The sequence below is a fragment of the Trichoderma harzianum genome (assembly GCF_003025095.1).
Source record: "Trichoderma harzianum CBS 226.95 unplaced genomic scaffold M431scaffold_10, whole genome shotgun sequence".
NCBI classification, from domain to species: Eukaryota; Fungi; Ascomycota; class Sordariomycetes; order Hypocreales; family Hypocreaceae; genus Trichoderma; species Trichoderma harzianum.
This window is the reverse complement of record NW_020209258.1, coordinates 441322-457560: the sequence shown is the minus strand read 5'-3', so window position 1 is coordinate 457560 and position 16239 is coordinate 441322. Positions and strand designations below refer to the sequence as shown.

At 45.4% G+C, this 16239-nt stretch overlaps 7 protein-coding genes and 1 non-coding gene across 8 annotated transcripts; 4 read left to right on the top strand and 4 right to left on the bottom strand.

The window, feature by feature from the left end:
* Positions 1 to 414: 414 nt before the first annotated feature.
* M431DRAFT_510360 (hypothetical protein) lies at positions 415 to 1203 on the bottom strand. The gene has a single exon (XM_024919453.1). It carries the CDS (start codon positions 1068 to 1070, stop codon positions 495 to 497), a length of 576 nt encoding a protein of 191 aa, XP_024771838.1. The 5' UTR covers positions 1071 to 1203; the 3' UTR covers positions 415 to 494.
* Positions 1204 to 2811: 1608 nt separating this feature from the next.
* Positions 2812 to 4869, top strand: M431DRAFT_538750 (hypothetical protein; the record flags this gene model as incomplete). The annotated part of the gene is made up of 4 exons (XM_024921041.1): positions 2812 to 3133; positions 3182 to 3291; positions 3331 to 4654; positions 4703 to 4869. Exons 1-4 carry the CDS (start codon positions 2839 to 2841, stop codon positions 4867 to 4869), a joined length of 1896 nt encoding a protein of 631 aa, XP_024771837.1. The 5' UTR covers positions 2812 to 2838.
* Positions 4870 to 5864: 995 nt separating this feature from the next.
* On the bottom strand, positions 5865 to 6337 carry M431DRAFT_497460 (hypothetical protein; the record flags this gene model as incomplete). Its single annotated transcript, XM_024917600.1, has 3 exons — positions 5865 to 5891; positions 5942 to 6183; positions 6244 to 6337. 3 exons carry the CDS (start codon positions 6335 to 6337, stop codon positions 5865 to 5867), a joined length of 363 nt encoding a protein of 120 aa, XP_024771836.1.
* Positions 6338 to 6441: 104 nt separating this feature from the next.
* M431DRAFT_148008 (hypothetical protein) lies at positions 6442 to 7668 on the bottom strand. Its single transcript, XM_024912764.1, has 2 exons — positions 7259 to 7668; positions 6442 to 7198 (listed from the first exon to the last, which is right to left on the bottom strand). The coding sequence occupies exons 1-2, from the start codon at positions 7317 to 7319 to the stop codon at positions 6831 to 6833; spliced, it is 429 nt and encodes a 142-aa protein (XP_024771835.1). The 5' UTR covers positions 7320 to 7668; the 3' UTR covers positions 6442 to 6830.
* A 1911-nt stretch (positions 7669 to 9579) lies between these two features.
* M431DRAFT_510357 (hypothetical protein) lies at positions 9580 to 10591 on the top strand. Its single transcript, XM_024919452.1, has 2 exons — positions 9580 to 10216; positions 10271 to 10591. The coding sequence occupies exons 1-2, from the start codon at positions 9665 to 9667 to the stop codon at positions 10469 to 10471; spliced, it is 753 nt and encodes a 250-aa protein (XP_024771834.1). The 5' UTR covers positions 9580 to 9664; the 3' UTR covers positions 10472 to 10591.
* A 1237-nt stretch (positions 10592 to 11828) lies between these two features.
* M431DRAFT_212212 (hypothetical protein) lies at positions 11829 to 13924 on the top strand. The gene is made up of 6 exons (XM_024913464.1): positions 11829 to 12447; positions 12514 to 12754; positions 12803 to 13046; positions 13099 to 13578; positions 13633 to 13752; positions 13808 to 13924. The coding sequence occupies exons 1-6, from the start codon at positions 11945 to 11947 to the stop codon at positions 13846 to 13848; spliced, it is 1629 nt and encodes a 542-aa protein (XP_024771833.1). The 5' UTR covers positions 11829 to 11944; the 3' UTR covers positions 13849 to 13924.
* On the bottom strand, positions 13638 to 15452 carry M431DRAFT_510354 (hypothetical protein). The gene is made up of 2 exons (XM_024919451.1): positions 13808 to 15452; positions 13638 to 13752 (listed from the first exon to the last, which is right to left on the bottom strand). Exon 1 carries the CDS (start codon positions 15015 to 15017, stop codon positions 14001 to 14003), a length of 1017 nt encoding a protein of 338 aa, XP_024771832.1. The 5' UTR covers positions 15018 to 15452; the 3' UTR covers positions 13638 to 13752; positions 13808 to 14000.
* A 568-nt stretch (positions 15453 to 16020) lies between these two features.
* On the top strand, positions 16021 to 16114 carry M431DRAFT_t144. Its single transcript has one exon. It is a non-coding gene; the product is annotated as a tRNA-Lys (tRNA).
* The last annotated feature ends 125 nt before the right edge of the window (positions 16115 to 16239 follow it).

Genomic DNA, 16239 nt, shown 5'->3' with positions numbered 1-16239 from the left:
CGCCTCTACGCAATTATTACCAATTGTCATACTATTGAGTTCATAGCTTAAGCTGCTCATCATATGGATAGCGGTTATCACAGGGGTTAATAATTACTAGTAATAGTTATAGAGTATCAATTGTTTAACTGTACTAGAAGTCAGCTACTACCTCAGTCCTCTATGCTGTTATTCCCCTATTTATTTCCTTATCGAAGAATGTCGACTTACATATTATTTTTGTCGTCATCTCTATGTGAGCTTACTCTTCTAAGTGAAACATTATCGATACATTTGTTTGGTGAAGAATTTTTAGGTAATATGAACTACTCAAGTAATTACAATGGTGACCTAAGCGAAAAGCTAAGACTCATTGGCTACTTCTGCTGTTTTTTTCTTTTCTTTTCTTTTCTTTCTTTTTTTTTTTTTTTTTTGGTAGTTTTAACTGAAGAATGCAATTAGACTTGCCGTGATAATTCGAAATTGCTTTCCCTCCGTTTCCCAGTAAACATCAATCAGTTGACGGTGATGCGGCGTGACTCATGTTTAGCAGCCTTGGGAACAGTAATGTTGAGGATGCCGTCTTTAAAACTCGCTGTCACATTTTCTTGGTTGACTCGCGTAGGGAAACTGAAATTGCGTGAGAATTCGCCAATACTACGCTCAGTGAGCCAATACTTGGCCGTATCTTCAGTCGCATCCTCGGTGGTTGCTTCGCGGGAAGATGGCTTGGCCTGTCCCTCGCCGCCCTCAGCGATCTTGCCTCTCGTTGCAATTCCCTCTAAGGCTCCAGCAGGTGGCGTGCCAGATGTGTATGTCCTCTCAATTTTACCACTGATGAGCATATTTTGAGGATCGGTGAATTCAACGTTCACATTCTCTTTGCTCATGCCGGGCAGCTCGCCATGGAGCTCATACGCGGAGTCAGTCTCGCGCATGTCAAATTTAGGTTGCCAGTGCGCCAGGCCAGAGCGACGACCCTGTTGCTGAGCGTTGCCTGGGCGAGAATAATTGTCAAAGTCGTCAAGAAGGCGGAAGAGGGGGGTGAAGGATGTCTCGGGGGTGTAAAAGTGACGCTGGGGGAAAGCCATTTTGCGGCTGAGCGTTGCAGTAAGAGGTCTTGAAGAGGTGACAGTTAAAGTACGTCTATGACAACGTAATATGTTGCGAAGAAATTCTCTGTAAATTTGCATATGATGCTCTTTTCAACGCCTTGGCTGTTGGTTGTTGATGTTGAAGGATACATAGGGTATGCTTTGGCGTTCGTAAACCGTCATTTTATACATGACGAGGCACAATTGGAGAGTCCTTCCCTAAGCTATGGGAAGGGCGCCCAGAGCAGAAATTTAGACTTTTAATAGGATATTAAAGTCAAAATCACACGACTATGACGTTCTGGTGACAGTGTTGACTATCCGGAGAGTACGAATGACTTTCTGACCAACAGTGAATTATGCACGTTCGTCTTATGAACTGTCATATCGTGGCGCCAACAGGGCAAAAAAGTAGGCCAATAATCGTAATTGTAGCATTGACTGCGATAACCAGCTGTTTGAATGAATCTAACTGTTGCGAGGGGCCAGGCCATAACAGCTTCATAGTTTTATAATAATTTTTTGTTTACATATCAATTTTTTTTTTTTTTAAATCTGGTTATATAACTTCGATTACAATTGAGAATCTAAGGTTTAAGCTCCATGTTGATTTCTTTCTACTTTTTAATACATAACATTCTACTTCAAGAGTTATTCATACAATTCTTTCTATTATATACCAGTCTCTTTCATTGATTGCTAGGGAACGTATCTCTGAAGTGGACCTACTAATACCAGACACAACAACAAATCTGGCGTGCCTGACGGCTATAAGGGCCTCTGTGAGGGAACATGTCGGATCATTTGATATAGCTGTCTTAGCCTCGTCCCTGTAAAAAAGAGTCCACTGTCACAGCCAGGAGTCATTTCGTCAAGTTAGGTTATCTTATTCTTATATCTAGGTAGGGAGACATGGCAAATTGCTTGGCACCGACCGACATCGGCATCCATGTTCTTCGTCCTGGGTATCATGTTCCAAGCAAAGAGAGTTTTTACCCAGATCCCAGAAAAGTGGCAGCATACGCTGGTAATTACATCTGAGACTCATATGTATCGTATGTGCAATAACGGCTTGTATAGATAACTGTTTCGACTTTCTCCTTCAAAACCTCATGCGCTGGTTAGATACGAACATTGCGTCGACTAAGATCTTAAAGAGAATGTTTATGTGCCAATGTTGGTCAAATCCATCAGTGGCCCAGAAGGAAAGAGAAATGGGTACCAAACTAAACCATATACGCCCACCGAAGATAGTATCACAGGCTAATAATAGAAGTTGTTCCGAGAAATCCGAGTGATGTTGGTAATACAGAAGATCACAGAGGGAACCATTAAAAGCGCTAATCACCGCTTTCCCCTCGGAAGCAATCATGCCCAGTCGTACAGTCGTACCGGCGTCAAACCTGATCACTACAGGTCGGACAAGAAACGAGGCGTAAATGCCCAACCAGTAGACGACCTTTGAAGTCGCGAGACAGAAACGACGGACCCCATATCATCAGGCTGTCGGGTGAATGCATCTACTCTCATTTTGACTTTCATCCATTCTTGCGAAATTCCATTTATTTTCTAAACATCTTTAGTATTTAATGACTCAATTCCAGCTACGATAATACAACAACAAGTTTCCTTGATTAACTACCAAGTACGACTTCTTTTGGAGCATATCATCATCTAGACTCTGCTCAAAGGTGTTCAGGTCACCATAACTTCACAATTCAAGACATCACTACATCATTTAATTCCCATTCAAAAGAAATTCAGCATGGCTGATGGCTACGAGAATGCAACAAGCCACCGAGCAAACATGTACCCCATGCGAAAGACGGGGCGATCACAGCCTTCTAGTACCACTTTGACCTGGTCTACATTGGGAGACCACGGCAATATACATCAAGGAGATCAAAATATAAACATAGAACAAGTTCGCAATATTACCAACAACTATGCCTGTCCACCACCTCAGATTGGGAACCACCCGACATTTGACCCTCACCAAGGTCAATCGAGGAAACCTTGTTGGACCGTTCCGTTCGGTAGAAACAAAGACTTTGTCGGCCGTGAATCTATTCTGAAGCAACTTCTCGACATGATCCCTCCCAATGCAGATGAAGACGACTGCCAACAGACTGTTATCAGTGGACTTGGCGGCGTTGGGAAGACCCAAATCGCCCTTGAAGCTGCCTTTCGCGTCCGCGCCAGGTACCGAGATTGCCATGTCTTCTGAGTTACAGCTATTAATACCACCACTTTCGAGAATGCCTACCGTGAAATCGGCCGGGAGTTGAACATACAAATTAATGAAAACGATAAGGCAGACATCAAGTTGTTAGTTAAAGCAGCATTAAGCCAAATCTCTGATAGCTGGCTCCTGATTATCGACAACGCTGACGACGCGACCCTATTCGAAGAAACTAGCGAAGTCACATCGTTGAGGGGTTATCTCCCCTTTAACCTCAAAGGGTCCATCCTTTTCACAACTCGAAATGTCGAAGTCAGCCAAAAGTTAGCCATCCGGAAAAACAATATCGTCCATCTTACGGGGATGAGTCAATCAGAAGCGACCAATATGCTGCAGAGAGTTTTAGATTCACATCAAATGAGTGATACGCAGAGCTTAGAGAGCTTGCTTGAGTTTTTGGCCAATTTGCCGCTTGCTATTAAACAAGCTTCTGCATACATGATAAAGACTGGGATAGCGATTTCTCAATACCTTGAGTATTGTCGTTCCAGCGACGAGGCCTTGATTGAGCTGCGGAGCGAAAACTTTGACGATCGAGCCCGCTATGAGGCCACTCAAAATCCAGTTGCTACAACATGGTTGATATCATTCAGGACCATTTTGAGAGATAAACCACTTGCGGCTGACTACCTGCGATTTATGGCTTTTCTTGCCGAGAAAGATACTCCAAAACGTCTCTTACCACCCAGTAATAAATTATACGTATACGACGCGATCGGGACACTAAAAGCATACGGATTCATTAGCGAACGAGAGGGTGGAGATGCATATGATATGCACAGGCTTGTCCGTCTGGTGATGCAAAACTGGATGAGAGAGAACAAAGGGGAGTTGCAGACACATATCACAAAAGTCATGCAGCGCTTCGATGCAGAAGTCCCTGTCCCTTTATTTTCGAATAAGGATAAATGGGCAAGATATTTACCACACATGACAATGGCGTTGAAGTTTCAAGACCACATGTCAGACCAAATCCTTAAGTCGTCCATTTTATGTAAGGCGGCGAACGGCCCCTTTATTCTCGGAAAATATAGGGATGCCAAGGAAATGAACGAACGGGCGCTTGATCTACATATCAAAGTATTAGGTGATGAACATCCCAGTACTCTTGAGATTATGGATATGAGTTTGGCTATTGCCGCTTGTGAAGACCAGCCTGCAGAAATTGAGCAGATAAGTAAGAGAGTGCTTGAGCTACGGAGAAAAATATTAGGCACTGAGCATCCTCACACGCTTGAGAGCATGCGCAAACTCTCAGTGGCTTTCTATAAACAACAACATTATGAAGAAGCTGCGGAGATGAGCCGGCAGGCACTTGATTTACATATAAAAGTGCTAGGTGCTGAGCATCTTAAGACACTTGAGACTATGTCCACCCTCTCTTTAGCTCTTAGTGGACGGGGCTACGATGAGGAGGCTGAGCAGATAAGCCGGCAGGCACTTGATTCACTGATAAAAACACAAGCGTTTGAGCAACCTGTCACACTGGCGTGTATGGCCGCCCTCTCTTTAGCTCTTTTTCACAAAGCCACTATGAGGAGTGTGCGCAGATAGGCCGACAGGTACTCAATATCTGTATAAAAGTGCTAGGTGCCGAGCATCCTAACACACTTGTTAGCGGCGACTTCCTATCTATGATTCTTCGTGAACAGGACCGGCACAAGGGAGTGGACGACAAGCGGATACCAAAAAAGCCGAGAGCTGGCGAACCACCAGAATCCAAACCACCAGAATCCAAACCACCAGAATCCAAGCCGCCAGAATCCAAGATCAGATCGCGCGTACACAAAGTGGCAATATTTCTGTCTTTTGGTTGCGCATTTATTGCTCCAAGAAACGCAAACATGTATCTCTACCGTTACTTGTCTGGGCGCACAGGCAAGTAGGAGCTCGAACTAAGATAAAGTAATAAAGGTGTAGAGACAAGTAGTGGTAGTTGCAGCGCGTCCATCTCTTATTTACATGTATCTAGAAACCCAGTAGTGATATATGAGTTCCAAAGCTGACACTACTACTTGTTGAAAAGCTCCATTTCCATCTACATTAACTTGCATAACATGCGCTGTTATTTGCAAGATTCAGGTAGCTGGCAAAGTTACCCGTATGGAGATTCCACGACTTTTATGCTCTAGCTGCTGATGTCACCACGTTGGATAATATCTATTGCGAGATCATCCGGCAGTTGAAGGAGCATCGGCTCGCTGAGCGACTCCTAAGGATCACTGTGATATTACGTTCTATAGTCGCCCATCCAGCATACAGAAGAAATATGTGAAAGTGAAAGATTTCAGTATATTTTGATTTCATGCCGCTTTTCTTCATGCTGGAAAACAGAAGCGTGACAAGCACACCTCCCTTCGCCGATCTTCGGCATCAACACTCAACTCTGTTTTGCATTTTTCTTCGTCTCGGTCTCGATAGCTAACCATTTCCATGCTACTAATACATCAGTACGGCCTCACGTACTTCCAGCAACGCATCTGACAAGCCTCCACGGTGTAGTCTGCGGTCTCGGTGAATGCCGGGTCACGTACTAGCGCGATTGCTGCTCAGTTGCCTTCGTTCCATCTATTACTCTGTCAATACCTACCAGTAGTTGAGAATCAATTCACATAAATGATCCTACGTACCTCTCTGAGCATCCTGGACAGTAGTAGAACAAGGTAGTTCCTTCATCCGCACTTCTCAACTGAAGGGCCGTATATCGCACTTGCTTGGCACCACACTTTCGGCAAGTTTCCTCGGCCGTAGCCCAAGTATCTTCACGTGCTAGACACTGTAAATGTTGTGTTGGTTGTCGTTTCCGGCGAAGCTCAGAAGGGAAGTTATTAGTCGAGGAAACAGTAGCAACGCCATCGAGTAAGTTATCTGGGGCTGGCTGGTTAATACTCCGTCGAAATCTAGTGCGAAGACGATCTATCAACTTACTCTTGTTCATGGATCCACAACAATCGCACCGAACAATTGAAGCCGAGGAGATGTCCAGAGTATTTCCGCATGGCCCGCAGAATTGGATAGCCATTTTCGAGGATGTGAACGTCGGTGAGGAGTGAACCAACAAATTCATGGCAAGGCAAACAACCTTGAACATATGGAATGCATCCGTGCAAACATTATCACGTGATTCTGATATCCTTCCAGCCTGTCTTTACGCCTATTCTTAACTATGTAACGTCTTATAACATGATCATATGTTGAGAATAAAGTTACCGTTTCAAAGACAACAGATATTCGTTCTTCCTGAAGTCTCACCCTGTCCGGATAACTGGCTTCTGTGGTTGAATTGTTCGTCCAGATCTCTGAACAACCAGTCTGCAGAGAGATTTATGTGCCAAGAATAGCCAAGGTAGTTAAAACAGATCTTAGGTTTATCTTTCTAATAGCCCAACAGTCATTCAATCGCAACTTTGTAAATCGATACAGCTATCTGGCTATGAAGCTTCATATTTCCTAAGTCACTCTGAATAGCAAGCCCTAGCATTTGTGATTATATAGACTTCTGAACTTCTGAGGCCTCATTGCACGGTATACAGTCCACATTCCTTTGTAGAAACCACCGTAGCTACAGCATCTATATGTCCCCACTCAATAGCATGACCGTCAGTAAGCTCGTTCAAGGCTTTCAGCGCGATGTTCAAGCCGCCATTATAGGCGGCGTCAATAGCCAAAACATGGATACTACGACCTCCATACTCCAGTCTATAACAGGTTCCGCATTGCGGAGAGTTCCAAGTAATACCTTGGACGCCACCAATGTAGGGAAAGTTGGAGACTTGACCCTGGGTTTGCCAATGGTATTTGGTGATGAGGCCATTGGGGCCGTCAGAGCAAGACACATCTTCCAAAGGACGAGAAAAGTCATCATAGCCAGTGTCGAATGAAACTACATATCTAGTTGGATTAATGCTCTTGTGGATCAAACTGTGAAGATTGCTTTACGTACCATAAGTGGCAGCGGAGCCCACAGAGAGGATAGCAGCAGTAAAGAGGCTGGTGAGTTGCATTTTGACAAATTTTGTAAATTTTTGAAGGGCTATATATCAAAGTATGTTTAAGATCTATGACATCAACAGTAATAGATCCGAGGACAGAGACCTGAGATGAAGCTGGGTTAGACGACGGAACGGTGAGGGGATAGTGAACCTTTTATAAGCCATGGCTTTTCAAGGGATTTCTGTTGTAACCACATGTCTCACTCAATCCTCTACTCTTTTTGGCACTGCCAGTCTTCATCACCATTAAAAGCATTACTGCAAAAGGAAAAGAGACCGCTATTTTAGTCTGCGGGCCTTCCTTCGTTGACTTGTACTACGTGCGGCTGGTGACTGATTGAGAGATGCGCCGATTTTCCGGATTATTCCCAATCCAGAAACAGAAACTTGTAGGTTTAGGAGCTCTAGAGTGGTATCGCCACCAGTTTGAACGCTTTTTTGTGAAAAAAGCCATTATTGTGAATGTTCTGAAGTGATTAGAGACTTGTATGTAGGAGACAAGACTTTGCCCCATGCCTTTGTGTACTCCGTATATCAGCACATATTGTAATTCTAGATATGGAAGCTAATGACGTAAACCAAGATGCGGTGAGGCGGTGGTAACATGACACTTTTATGTAGGAAGTATGAGACACTTTCGCCCTGCAGTCGACTGAATACGAGGTACATACGCTTTTCAGTTGTTTTCAGGTACCTTCGAAACCACGTGAGATTTGATGGAGATTGAGGGGTTAGGCGTAGCTGCGGCCGCAGGAGATGGATCAATTGATGCCTAATTGTTCATGGCCTCACAAGTCTTAGAATTGAATGGCTGTAATGATCCCGATGAATGGTTACCATATGTAAGCTTTGGATTTGGGCATTTCTGAGCAGATACTAACACACTTGTAATGCATACTACATGTACGTGTGCATGTATGTCAGGTAGTCAAGCGTAGCTAACTGACAGCCGAAAGATGTCCAAAAATTAGAACTTCGTCACTTGCCACCAAGTACTAAGAGGTTCTAATGGTACCTACATTGACCATCACTCCTTCAATGCGAAGAATGTAACGCCACGCTAAGAGTTTGGCTTTTGCCCTTCTTATACACCGTTTGAGAACTTCAATCTGGGCATCATGAAAACCAGGGTGCTTATATCAACGCCTACCCTATTGTTAAGATAATGTCAGAGAAGATAGAGCAGTCGACTTGTGGGATATCTCGCAGCGGTCGGCGCTATTATGAAGAATACCTACTGGTTCAATAAGAAGGTCCGATGTTCGTCATCTATAGATTGGTATTCTTGGTGGACGGGTGAGGCAGTTACCTTGCTTTGGCAAGGTCTGGATCAATCTCAGCAAGAAACATAAAGTGCATATACTAGTATCTGCTACTATATCACTCGCCGTGATCCAATCCTATAGGATACCGCAGCACAGGAATGGTACGTATATCCCTGTCTATTTCAGAGCTTCCTGCCGCAATCTTCTTGTCGTTAGAACATTAAACATCTAAATGCGAAACTTGAGTCGGTAGTGAGAGTCATGTAATACTATTAAGAGGCCATATTATACATGGATCCCCTATACATCTGAATCTAATTACACTATCCTTTACGGAGTAGACTTTATCCATAGACTATTTTATGTTGACAAGACCCCAGGCAGAAAACCCGACTAGGCAAAGCTCTTATGTCCGATACGCCCCTTTTCATAGCAGCTTACGCCGATTATTAAACATAGGTTGGATGTTCATTGGCTAGCCACCAGTTTTATTCCCATGGACTACCACAATAGGGTTGCGGGTTAAGTACTCCACAATACGTGACAGCCCGTTGTCAACCTGAGCTTCTTAACGGAAAGACTCAATTTTGATCTTTGTGCTCTAGTATTTCCACTATTACGCTATAGCGCACTATAGTCCTTATATGGTTGCAATTAGGTTTCGTACTTTTCTTGCTTGAGGTATCTTATCCATTGATAGCATGTGGGGGAATGAAATAATGATTATGGGTGCTGCACCATAGTTGTGGCCCAAAGAGCAAGAGTCATGCAAACAACACTGTGGGACCGAGATGCAGCTGAACAAGCTCACCCGCTGACACGAAAATTGATTCCTATATTAGCTTTGTCCTAGCGCATCCTAGTCCAATCACGGCACTTTGCAATCTTCAAAGGTTCTTACAGCGCAGTCAGCCCTAAACGAACCGCCTCACAACGATTCATATATAACACGACGTAATTCCACTCAATTTTACATGAATTCCCATTTACTTTTCAATTCATGTTATCTTAGCCCAATTCTCACACGTTGATAATTATACCACCGTCTGGAGACCGTTTCGAACCAAAGTTTCTCTTCTTACATCTCCCACGATGGCTGCACCCTGGGCTGATGAACCCTTCACCCTTATCTCTATACCTGGCCGCGGCGTGGATCTCTCCAAAGCCCATGGATCCGTATATGTCGCTCGTGAAATGGCATTTGCGCACAATGGCATGATTCGGGCTCTCAACAGCATCTATCAGCAATGCATTCACGTCTCTGCCTCCATCGACATCGCCGACTTGCTGAAGTACGCACAATTCTGGTGCCAATGGATCCGTGAGCATCACCAAGGCGAAGAAGATTTGTTTTTTCCTCAAATAGAAAAGATTACTGGTGAAAAGGGCCTGATGGAGCGTAACGTCGCTCAGCATCACGCTTTCGAGTCCGGGCTGGCAGACTTTGAGACATGGTTGAACAATTGCAAACCTGAAAGCTACGACGGCAAGGAACTGAGAGCTTCAATCGACCTTTTCGGCAAGATTTTGAGTCAGCATCTCACAGAAGAGATCCAGACGCTTTTGGATCTAACAGCATACGACGGGAAAGCTTTGAGAGATGCCTGGAACGTGTTTGATCTGGAGATGCGGAAAGGCGACAAGGTGAGCATGTTTTTTTCCTTGTAGATACCCATGAGAAGTAAGCTGACTTGTTAGTCCATCATTTTCCCCATCGTCTTTGGAAGTTCTGATGGAGAGTTTGAAGGGGCGGGCGACTGGCCCGAAGTTCCCGGGCCGGTGAGGCTTCTTGTGCACTATTGGTTTGAAAGGAAGCATCAGGGTGCATGGAGGTTCTCGCCATCGACGACTTGGGGGGCCAAGCGTCCGCTGGCATTTACTGGGGATTCTAAGAGCTAAGTGGCTAAGTATCCTGTAACTGCCAGGCTCTACTGTGGCCAGATAAACAGATTGCTACTGGAATCAGGGCGCCATGATCAGTGAAAAAGTTGGCAATTCATAGCTCTCTTTAAAGAGCCTATTCTACGTGCATATTACTTTATAATAATTGATCTTAATTGCAGCTACAATGAGTAAAATCTCCAGATGGCTAGAATGACAAGAAGGTATCTTGAATCTTTGAATAGTTGAATATGAGGTCCCTGTAACTCATAACTACACATTCAGCTGTACATTGGTAAGCTGAATGAGATACTGATTTCGTCTTAGCTCCTCTGTTGCATAGTTATCGGTCGCTATTATAGAGCATTCGTGACGCTGCAGGGTACTCACAGTCCAAAATAATCGAGCCCGTATCCGACACACATCTCTATGATACGAGCTGAATGTAAGCCAGTGGCAATAATGACTTCCCCTGCATCTAGCATCATGCCCACCCCTATGGTAATAACCTTGTTCGGCAATTCAATGTTCTTTTCTTGAAAATGTGGCGACTTGCTAAGCACAGAGTCTAAAGTTAGAATATTCACTCATTGACACTATCGAGCCATCTGGCGCTTTGAATGTCGGATACTCGTTTATTCCGACTTCCACGGAACAGCTCAAATCGCGTATGGGTCTATCTTGCGTTTATACTCGGGAATTCCAAGTCGGCAGCTTTTCAGTCAAGAGCCAGGAATCCAGTATTACAGCCCTGGTTCTTGTCATATGGAGATATCTACTTGGCAGAGTGAGGAAATTATTCCGTTCCGAACTTTTTCATTCCGAAGGGTAAGCTAGCATGGCCTGTCTTGACTGCTCATACACGTATTCTTATTGGGAGCGGTCACGAGTCAGACAACCTCATTAAGCAAGTCCATTGTTCAGCAGACTATGTAAGCGGGGAATCGCGGACTTTGTCAGCGCCCTTTACCTGGGCTGGCCCGCTCGCTGTGCTCCAATTTCCAGGCTAGGTTCTCTTTGACGGGAGAGGCGTTCAGATGAAATGTTACAGCCAAGGAATAGCGGGTGAGATGGGGTCTTTGGTACTATTGATTGTTGATAGTACTAATTTCTTACTCGTGTTCCACTATCTGGTTCATGAAAACTACTCGTAGTTGCTGAGCTATCGTCCGTTGCCAAGCATGCGAAGACGGCTAAGGCAGTGCCTCTTTATTAGAGCGCGTGTTAGTAGCTCGTTGTTGGAGGGTCTAAGGCGCATTCAGCCGCCAATTGAGCTGCTTCCCCTCCTCACCAAGACGACCTCAGTGAAACCTTTGACGACTATCAAGCCGCCTGATATATCTTTTCAAGTTCCAGGGACGACTTTGGGATATTCAATAACGCCTTACCATATAAGTGACTGTGCTATTGGGGCTGGCTGATTTACTTCACTTGCCCATCTCTGCTTCAAAATAACGGTCAAGGCCAACAAAGACCGCAGCAAGTCGCAACATGGGATCCAAAAGCACGTCGCCAGAGTCATTCTTAGACCAGTTCCCTATCGAGCCGTCTGATTCCTCGGAACCTTGGTCACTAGCTAGGGATCTGTGGCTTACCTATCGGAGCCTAGCAATGACTTCATCAGATCAGTTCATTCCAACGCCGCTTTTGAAGCAGAACATGTCGACAGGACATCAGACGGGAAAGTGCTTAGCCGTCGACATTGGGGGGACAAATCTCCGAGTAGGCATCATCGAATTTCTCGACACAAGTAAAGCAGGAGATCATGATGACGTGACTGAGAGTGCCAAGGATGCTCCAAATAGGAGTCGGCTTCATAAGTCCTTCGAAAAGTCTTGGTATATTGATGAAGATCTGAAAAAGGAACACCCGCAAAAGATCTTTAACTGGATTGGAAGTTGCATTATTGATGTGATGGGCAACAAAAGGAGTTTCCCGGAGGGCTATGACGAAGAATTTCTGCCAGTCGGCATTACGTTTTCCTTCCCTATGATGTAAGAAAAGTCAACGCTATTGCAGATACACAACGCCAATGATGCTAATACCCATTCTGAACACAGTCAAGAGTCATTACAGGAAGCTAAAATAATGGCACTGTCCAAAGGGTTCACTCTTGCTACGGATATGGACCTGGGACATCTTCTTATCCAAGGCTATGAGACTCACAGAGTTAAGCTTGGTGACCAGCAGGATATCAAGTTGCCAGATTTGAAGATTGCCGCCATTGTCAACGATGCGGTAGCGACCTTTATCACGGCAAACTACAACGCTCAAAGCACGTGCGGTAAACCAGTGCCTATGGTGAGTCACCCCTCTTGACAGTTTCTCGTAGCTGACACCAAAGTATAGAGTTTCATCTGCGCAACAGGCACTAATGCTACTGTAACCATGCCTTTGAGTAGCTTTGGGAGCTTTAAATTGCCTCGTCATATGGATCTAGGGGAGCTTTCTTCAAATTCTACAGAGTTCATCATCAACACTGAATGGGAGATGAAAGGAGCATCAGGACCACTACAATCTTATATAACAAAATGGGACTTGCTACTTGACAAAAACCTTCCTATACCTGGCCAGCAGCCATACGACTACATGAGTACATATTTCCAAACTATTGAGAAGTAAATATGGCTAATAGGTTTCTCTAGCTGCTGGGAGATATCTTGGTGAGCTTGCTCGCCTAATGGCGGTCGACTTCTTCACAAGCCAATGGCATATCTCCGAAGTCGACCTACCATTGCGGCTTCGGCAGCGAAACTCTTTGGCGACAGCATTCATTGGAACCCTTGGCGAGACCACCACATCTGGCAGTCGTAATGAAAAAGGCCCGATTGTCGCGATGTGCGAGACAGAATTACCCTCTACATCAAGCAGCAAGTGGAAATGGGACTATGAAAGTGCAAATGTCTTGCGCGAGATCTCAATCAGAGTTAGAAAGCGCGCAACGATGCTAACAGGCAGTGCCATCATTGCCATGCTGCTTTGCATCAGAGCTCTTAAGTCAGATAAGTTGCTCGACCCTGAGTTACTTTCGAGCCATAGCACAGCGCCGTCGGAACAAGTCCAATCGTCGGATGCTGAGGCCCCAGCTGAAGAAGAGCCATTGCTTGTCGGCTATACGGGCGGATGTAAGTTACCATCTCTTCTTCCAGAGACACATCGCTAATGCTGTGGTGCTGCAGGTATCACGCATTTCCCAAGATACTTGGACGAAGTCCAGAGTTGGGTTGATCGATTGACACAAGACATCAATTCATCTTCACAAACCGTCGAGTTTATACACGTTGTTGATGGAGGCATTCGTAAGTACTCAGAAAGATGAAAACCTTATAGTACCTGAACTAAATCTTTGTCTAGTTGGTGCTGGTATACTAGCATGTACGGGATTGACTACATAGAAGCTGTATAGAATGGAAATTTAGCAATTATACGTCTATTTACTTGTACTTGTACCATGAACAAGACACGAGAAAAGCTGTCACAGAGACTTTTCATCCAGTTGTGAAAGATCACCGCCTTGCCTCACTACACCTAGCTACCAAAAGTCGTTCTAAAATACCACAACCTCATCTTCATCATCGCTCCATTCCTCGTCATCTTCCTCCTCGGCTCTCGCCCAATTTTCCTTACTCACCCTTGTATGTTGCTCAGAGGGTCGCTCAGACCAGGGGCCCAAGTAGCAGGCGTTCTCGGCTGCATAATCCAAGTACCCCCAAATTCGATTCACGCTCACGTCCTCTAGGAGCTCCTTGGCCGTACGATTCGGTCCCGAGCTTGATATGAACGTGTCGGTGTCCATGATATCCTCAATCTCATCTTCCGAGTCCCGCGCTGCGCACATGCGCGCATCCTTCAGCAGGTCCAAGACGCCCTCCGTCTCCCACCATGCGGCGTACGAATGTTGGATTGAGTAAGTCATTTCTTCCCAAGACCCACGTGAATATGCCTCAGGCCTGCTGCAGAGTGCCTCATCGGGATCAAAGAGATTGAACATGAATTGGCCGTTAGTCTTGTTCAGGGCAGCGCCAAGCAGGCGGATATGGTTCATCAGAGTTGACTCGGTTTGGAGAAGAGATCCGGGCGCTTCTTTCTGGAGCTTTATAGAGAGGGGACTCCGAACAACGACCAGCTCTATCTTATCCCGTATCTCAATAGGGAGGCGGGTACGGGAAAGGATCTTGCGAGTGATCTTTAGGTTATGAATATCGACGAGCAGCTTCAGATTTAACAGCAGAAGGGCGACAAGTGAGTTTAAATCCGAATACTCGACGAGTAGAAACTCTGGCTTCTCAAAGACGTCGGCACCGTGAAGATCGAGGTGCGGCAAGTCCATATCGCCCCAGTCGTATCGGCCGTCTGGATCACAGGTAGCCCACCACTTGACAAAGTCATAGCACTCCTGGTCGAGATCCAATCGCAGCATCAGAGCCGGGACCATGTCTCGTATCCCCATGTTGTCGCTGCGGTTCAATCGCAGCATATCGCGCATGTGCTCGTAGGCCTCACTGACGCTGCCCAGCGTCCCCTGGTGAAGCAGCTTCATGGCCAGCGCCATCCGCGCCCGCATGTAATCTCATGTGTTTATCATACCTCAGAAGTGGCCAGCATGCGATTCAAAGGCGTTGGCAGGAGTCATGAAGTCCTCTGTGGCGTTGCGGACGGCATGATCTTCTTCAGCGAGCTTGGCACGAGCTTTCTTGATCTTGGAACAAGCAGACTTATGCTTCAGCCAGTGAGCGACCTGGTGCTTGCGGCTGCAATAGCGGACGGCGAGACATCCATTGCATCGAAGGAGTTTTGGGCCAGCAGTTTGGCAGTGAGAGCAGCGATGGAGGAGGGGCCCTACAATGCCCTTGTAATCGCTAGCAGAAGGCGTGGAGTTGGCCATGTTGCACTCTCTAGAACATGGATGGTTTGTTGTGATGAGACACGGATATCATCCAGTTAAGCGATTGAGTTTTGAAGGGAGAAGAAGAAAAAAGGGAAATACGACGATATCAACGGCAAACGGAGGTGAGGTCCATTGGTAGGTGGTTCGGCTTGGTGCATGGCATCACGTGTGTCCACAAGTGGTTTGCAAGGTGAGACAAGACATTCACTTGGATCAAAGACGGTGGCACGTTAAGTAGACAGTTTAATTGACTGATAACGTTAGTCGAATAGAAAAGCGGGAAATGAAGCATCGCCGCCCATCCAGCCAATAATACAAGTGGTTATAGTTACTCTGCATAGATACACGTAGTTGCTGCTCTACGAATCCCTCACTATCATCACCACCATTGCCATTACCATCTACAGGGAGTATAAATGCTGCACTCTTGTGCTCATTCATCCCCACAGAATTGTAGCTTGGACCCAATATGTTAAACAAATTGTTCAATCTCCTTCATTAACACGCCTTGGTCCCACGAATTACTTACATGTTGTTGAGAGGGTTCTGTGTGAGTATTCAATAGTCTATAAAGCATAACAAATCATCCCGTTTCAACAAGCCGCCTAGGGCTCAATCGATGATTCGTGATTGGCCAATGGCACCCGGGTGATATCCGGGCGTCGTTGGCTCTGCACTTGCCCGGTTAGCTCAATCGGTAGAGCGTGAGACTCTTATGAGCACACGTTCTGAATGCAATCTCAAGGTTGCGGGTTCGACCCCCGCATCGGGCTCTTCCTATACAAAGTCATTCGAGTGAGATTTAGGCGGTTCTTTTTTGTTTCTTTTTTCCTTGTTCTCTCAACTATTCATTATTGCTGCTATCGTGGTAATGTTCTGTTCTTGTTTTTTTTGCGTC

Bases quoted from the DNA above. Each gene is read 5' to 3' on its own strand.
- M431DRAFT_510360 (XM_024919453.1), bottom strand. From the start codon at position 1,070: ATGGCTTTCCCCCAGCGTCACTTTTACACCCCCGAGACATCCTTCACC.
- M431DRAFT_148008 (XM_024912764.1), bottom strand. From the start codon at position 7,319: ATGCAACTCACCAGCCTCTTTACTGCTGCTATCCTCTCTGTGGGCTCC. The intron at 7,199-7,258 runs GTACGTAAAGCA...CTAGATATGTAG, and splicing joins GGGCTCCGCTGCCACTTATG to TTTCATTCGACACTGGCTAT.
- M431DRAFT_510357 (XM_024919452.1), top strand. From the start codon at position 9,665: ATGGCTGCACCCTGGGCTGATGAACCCTTCACCCTTATCTCTATACCT. The intron at 10,217-10,270 runs GTGAGCATGTTT...CTGACTTGTTAG, and splicing joins AGATGCGGAAAGGCGACAAG to TCCATCATTTTCCCCATCGT.
- M431DRAFT_212212 (XM_024913464.1), top strand. From the start codon at position 11,945: ATGGGATCCAAAAGCACGTCGCCAGAGTCATTCTTAGACCAGTTCCCT. The intron at 12,755-12,802 runs GTGAGTCACCCC...ACCAAAGTATAG, and splicing joins GCGGTAAACCAGTGCCTATG to AGTTTCATCTGCGCAACAGG. The intron at 13,579-13,632 runs GTAAGTTACCAT...GTGGTGCTGCAG, and splicing joins TGTCGGCTATACGGGCGGAT to GTATCACGCATTTCCCAAGA.
- M431DRAFT_510354 (XM_024919451.1), bottom strand. From the start codon at position 15,017: ATGCGGGCGCGGATGGCGCTGGCCATGAAGCTGCTTCACCAGGGGACG.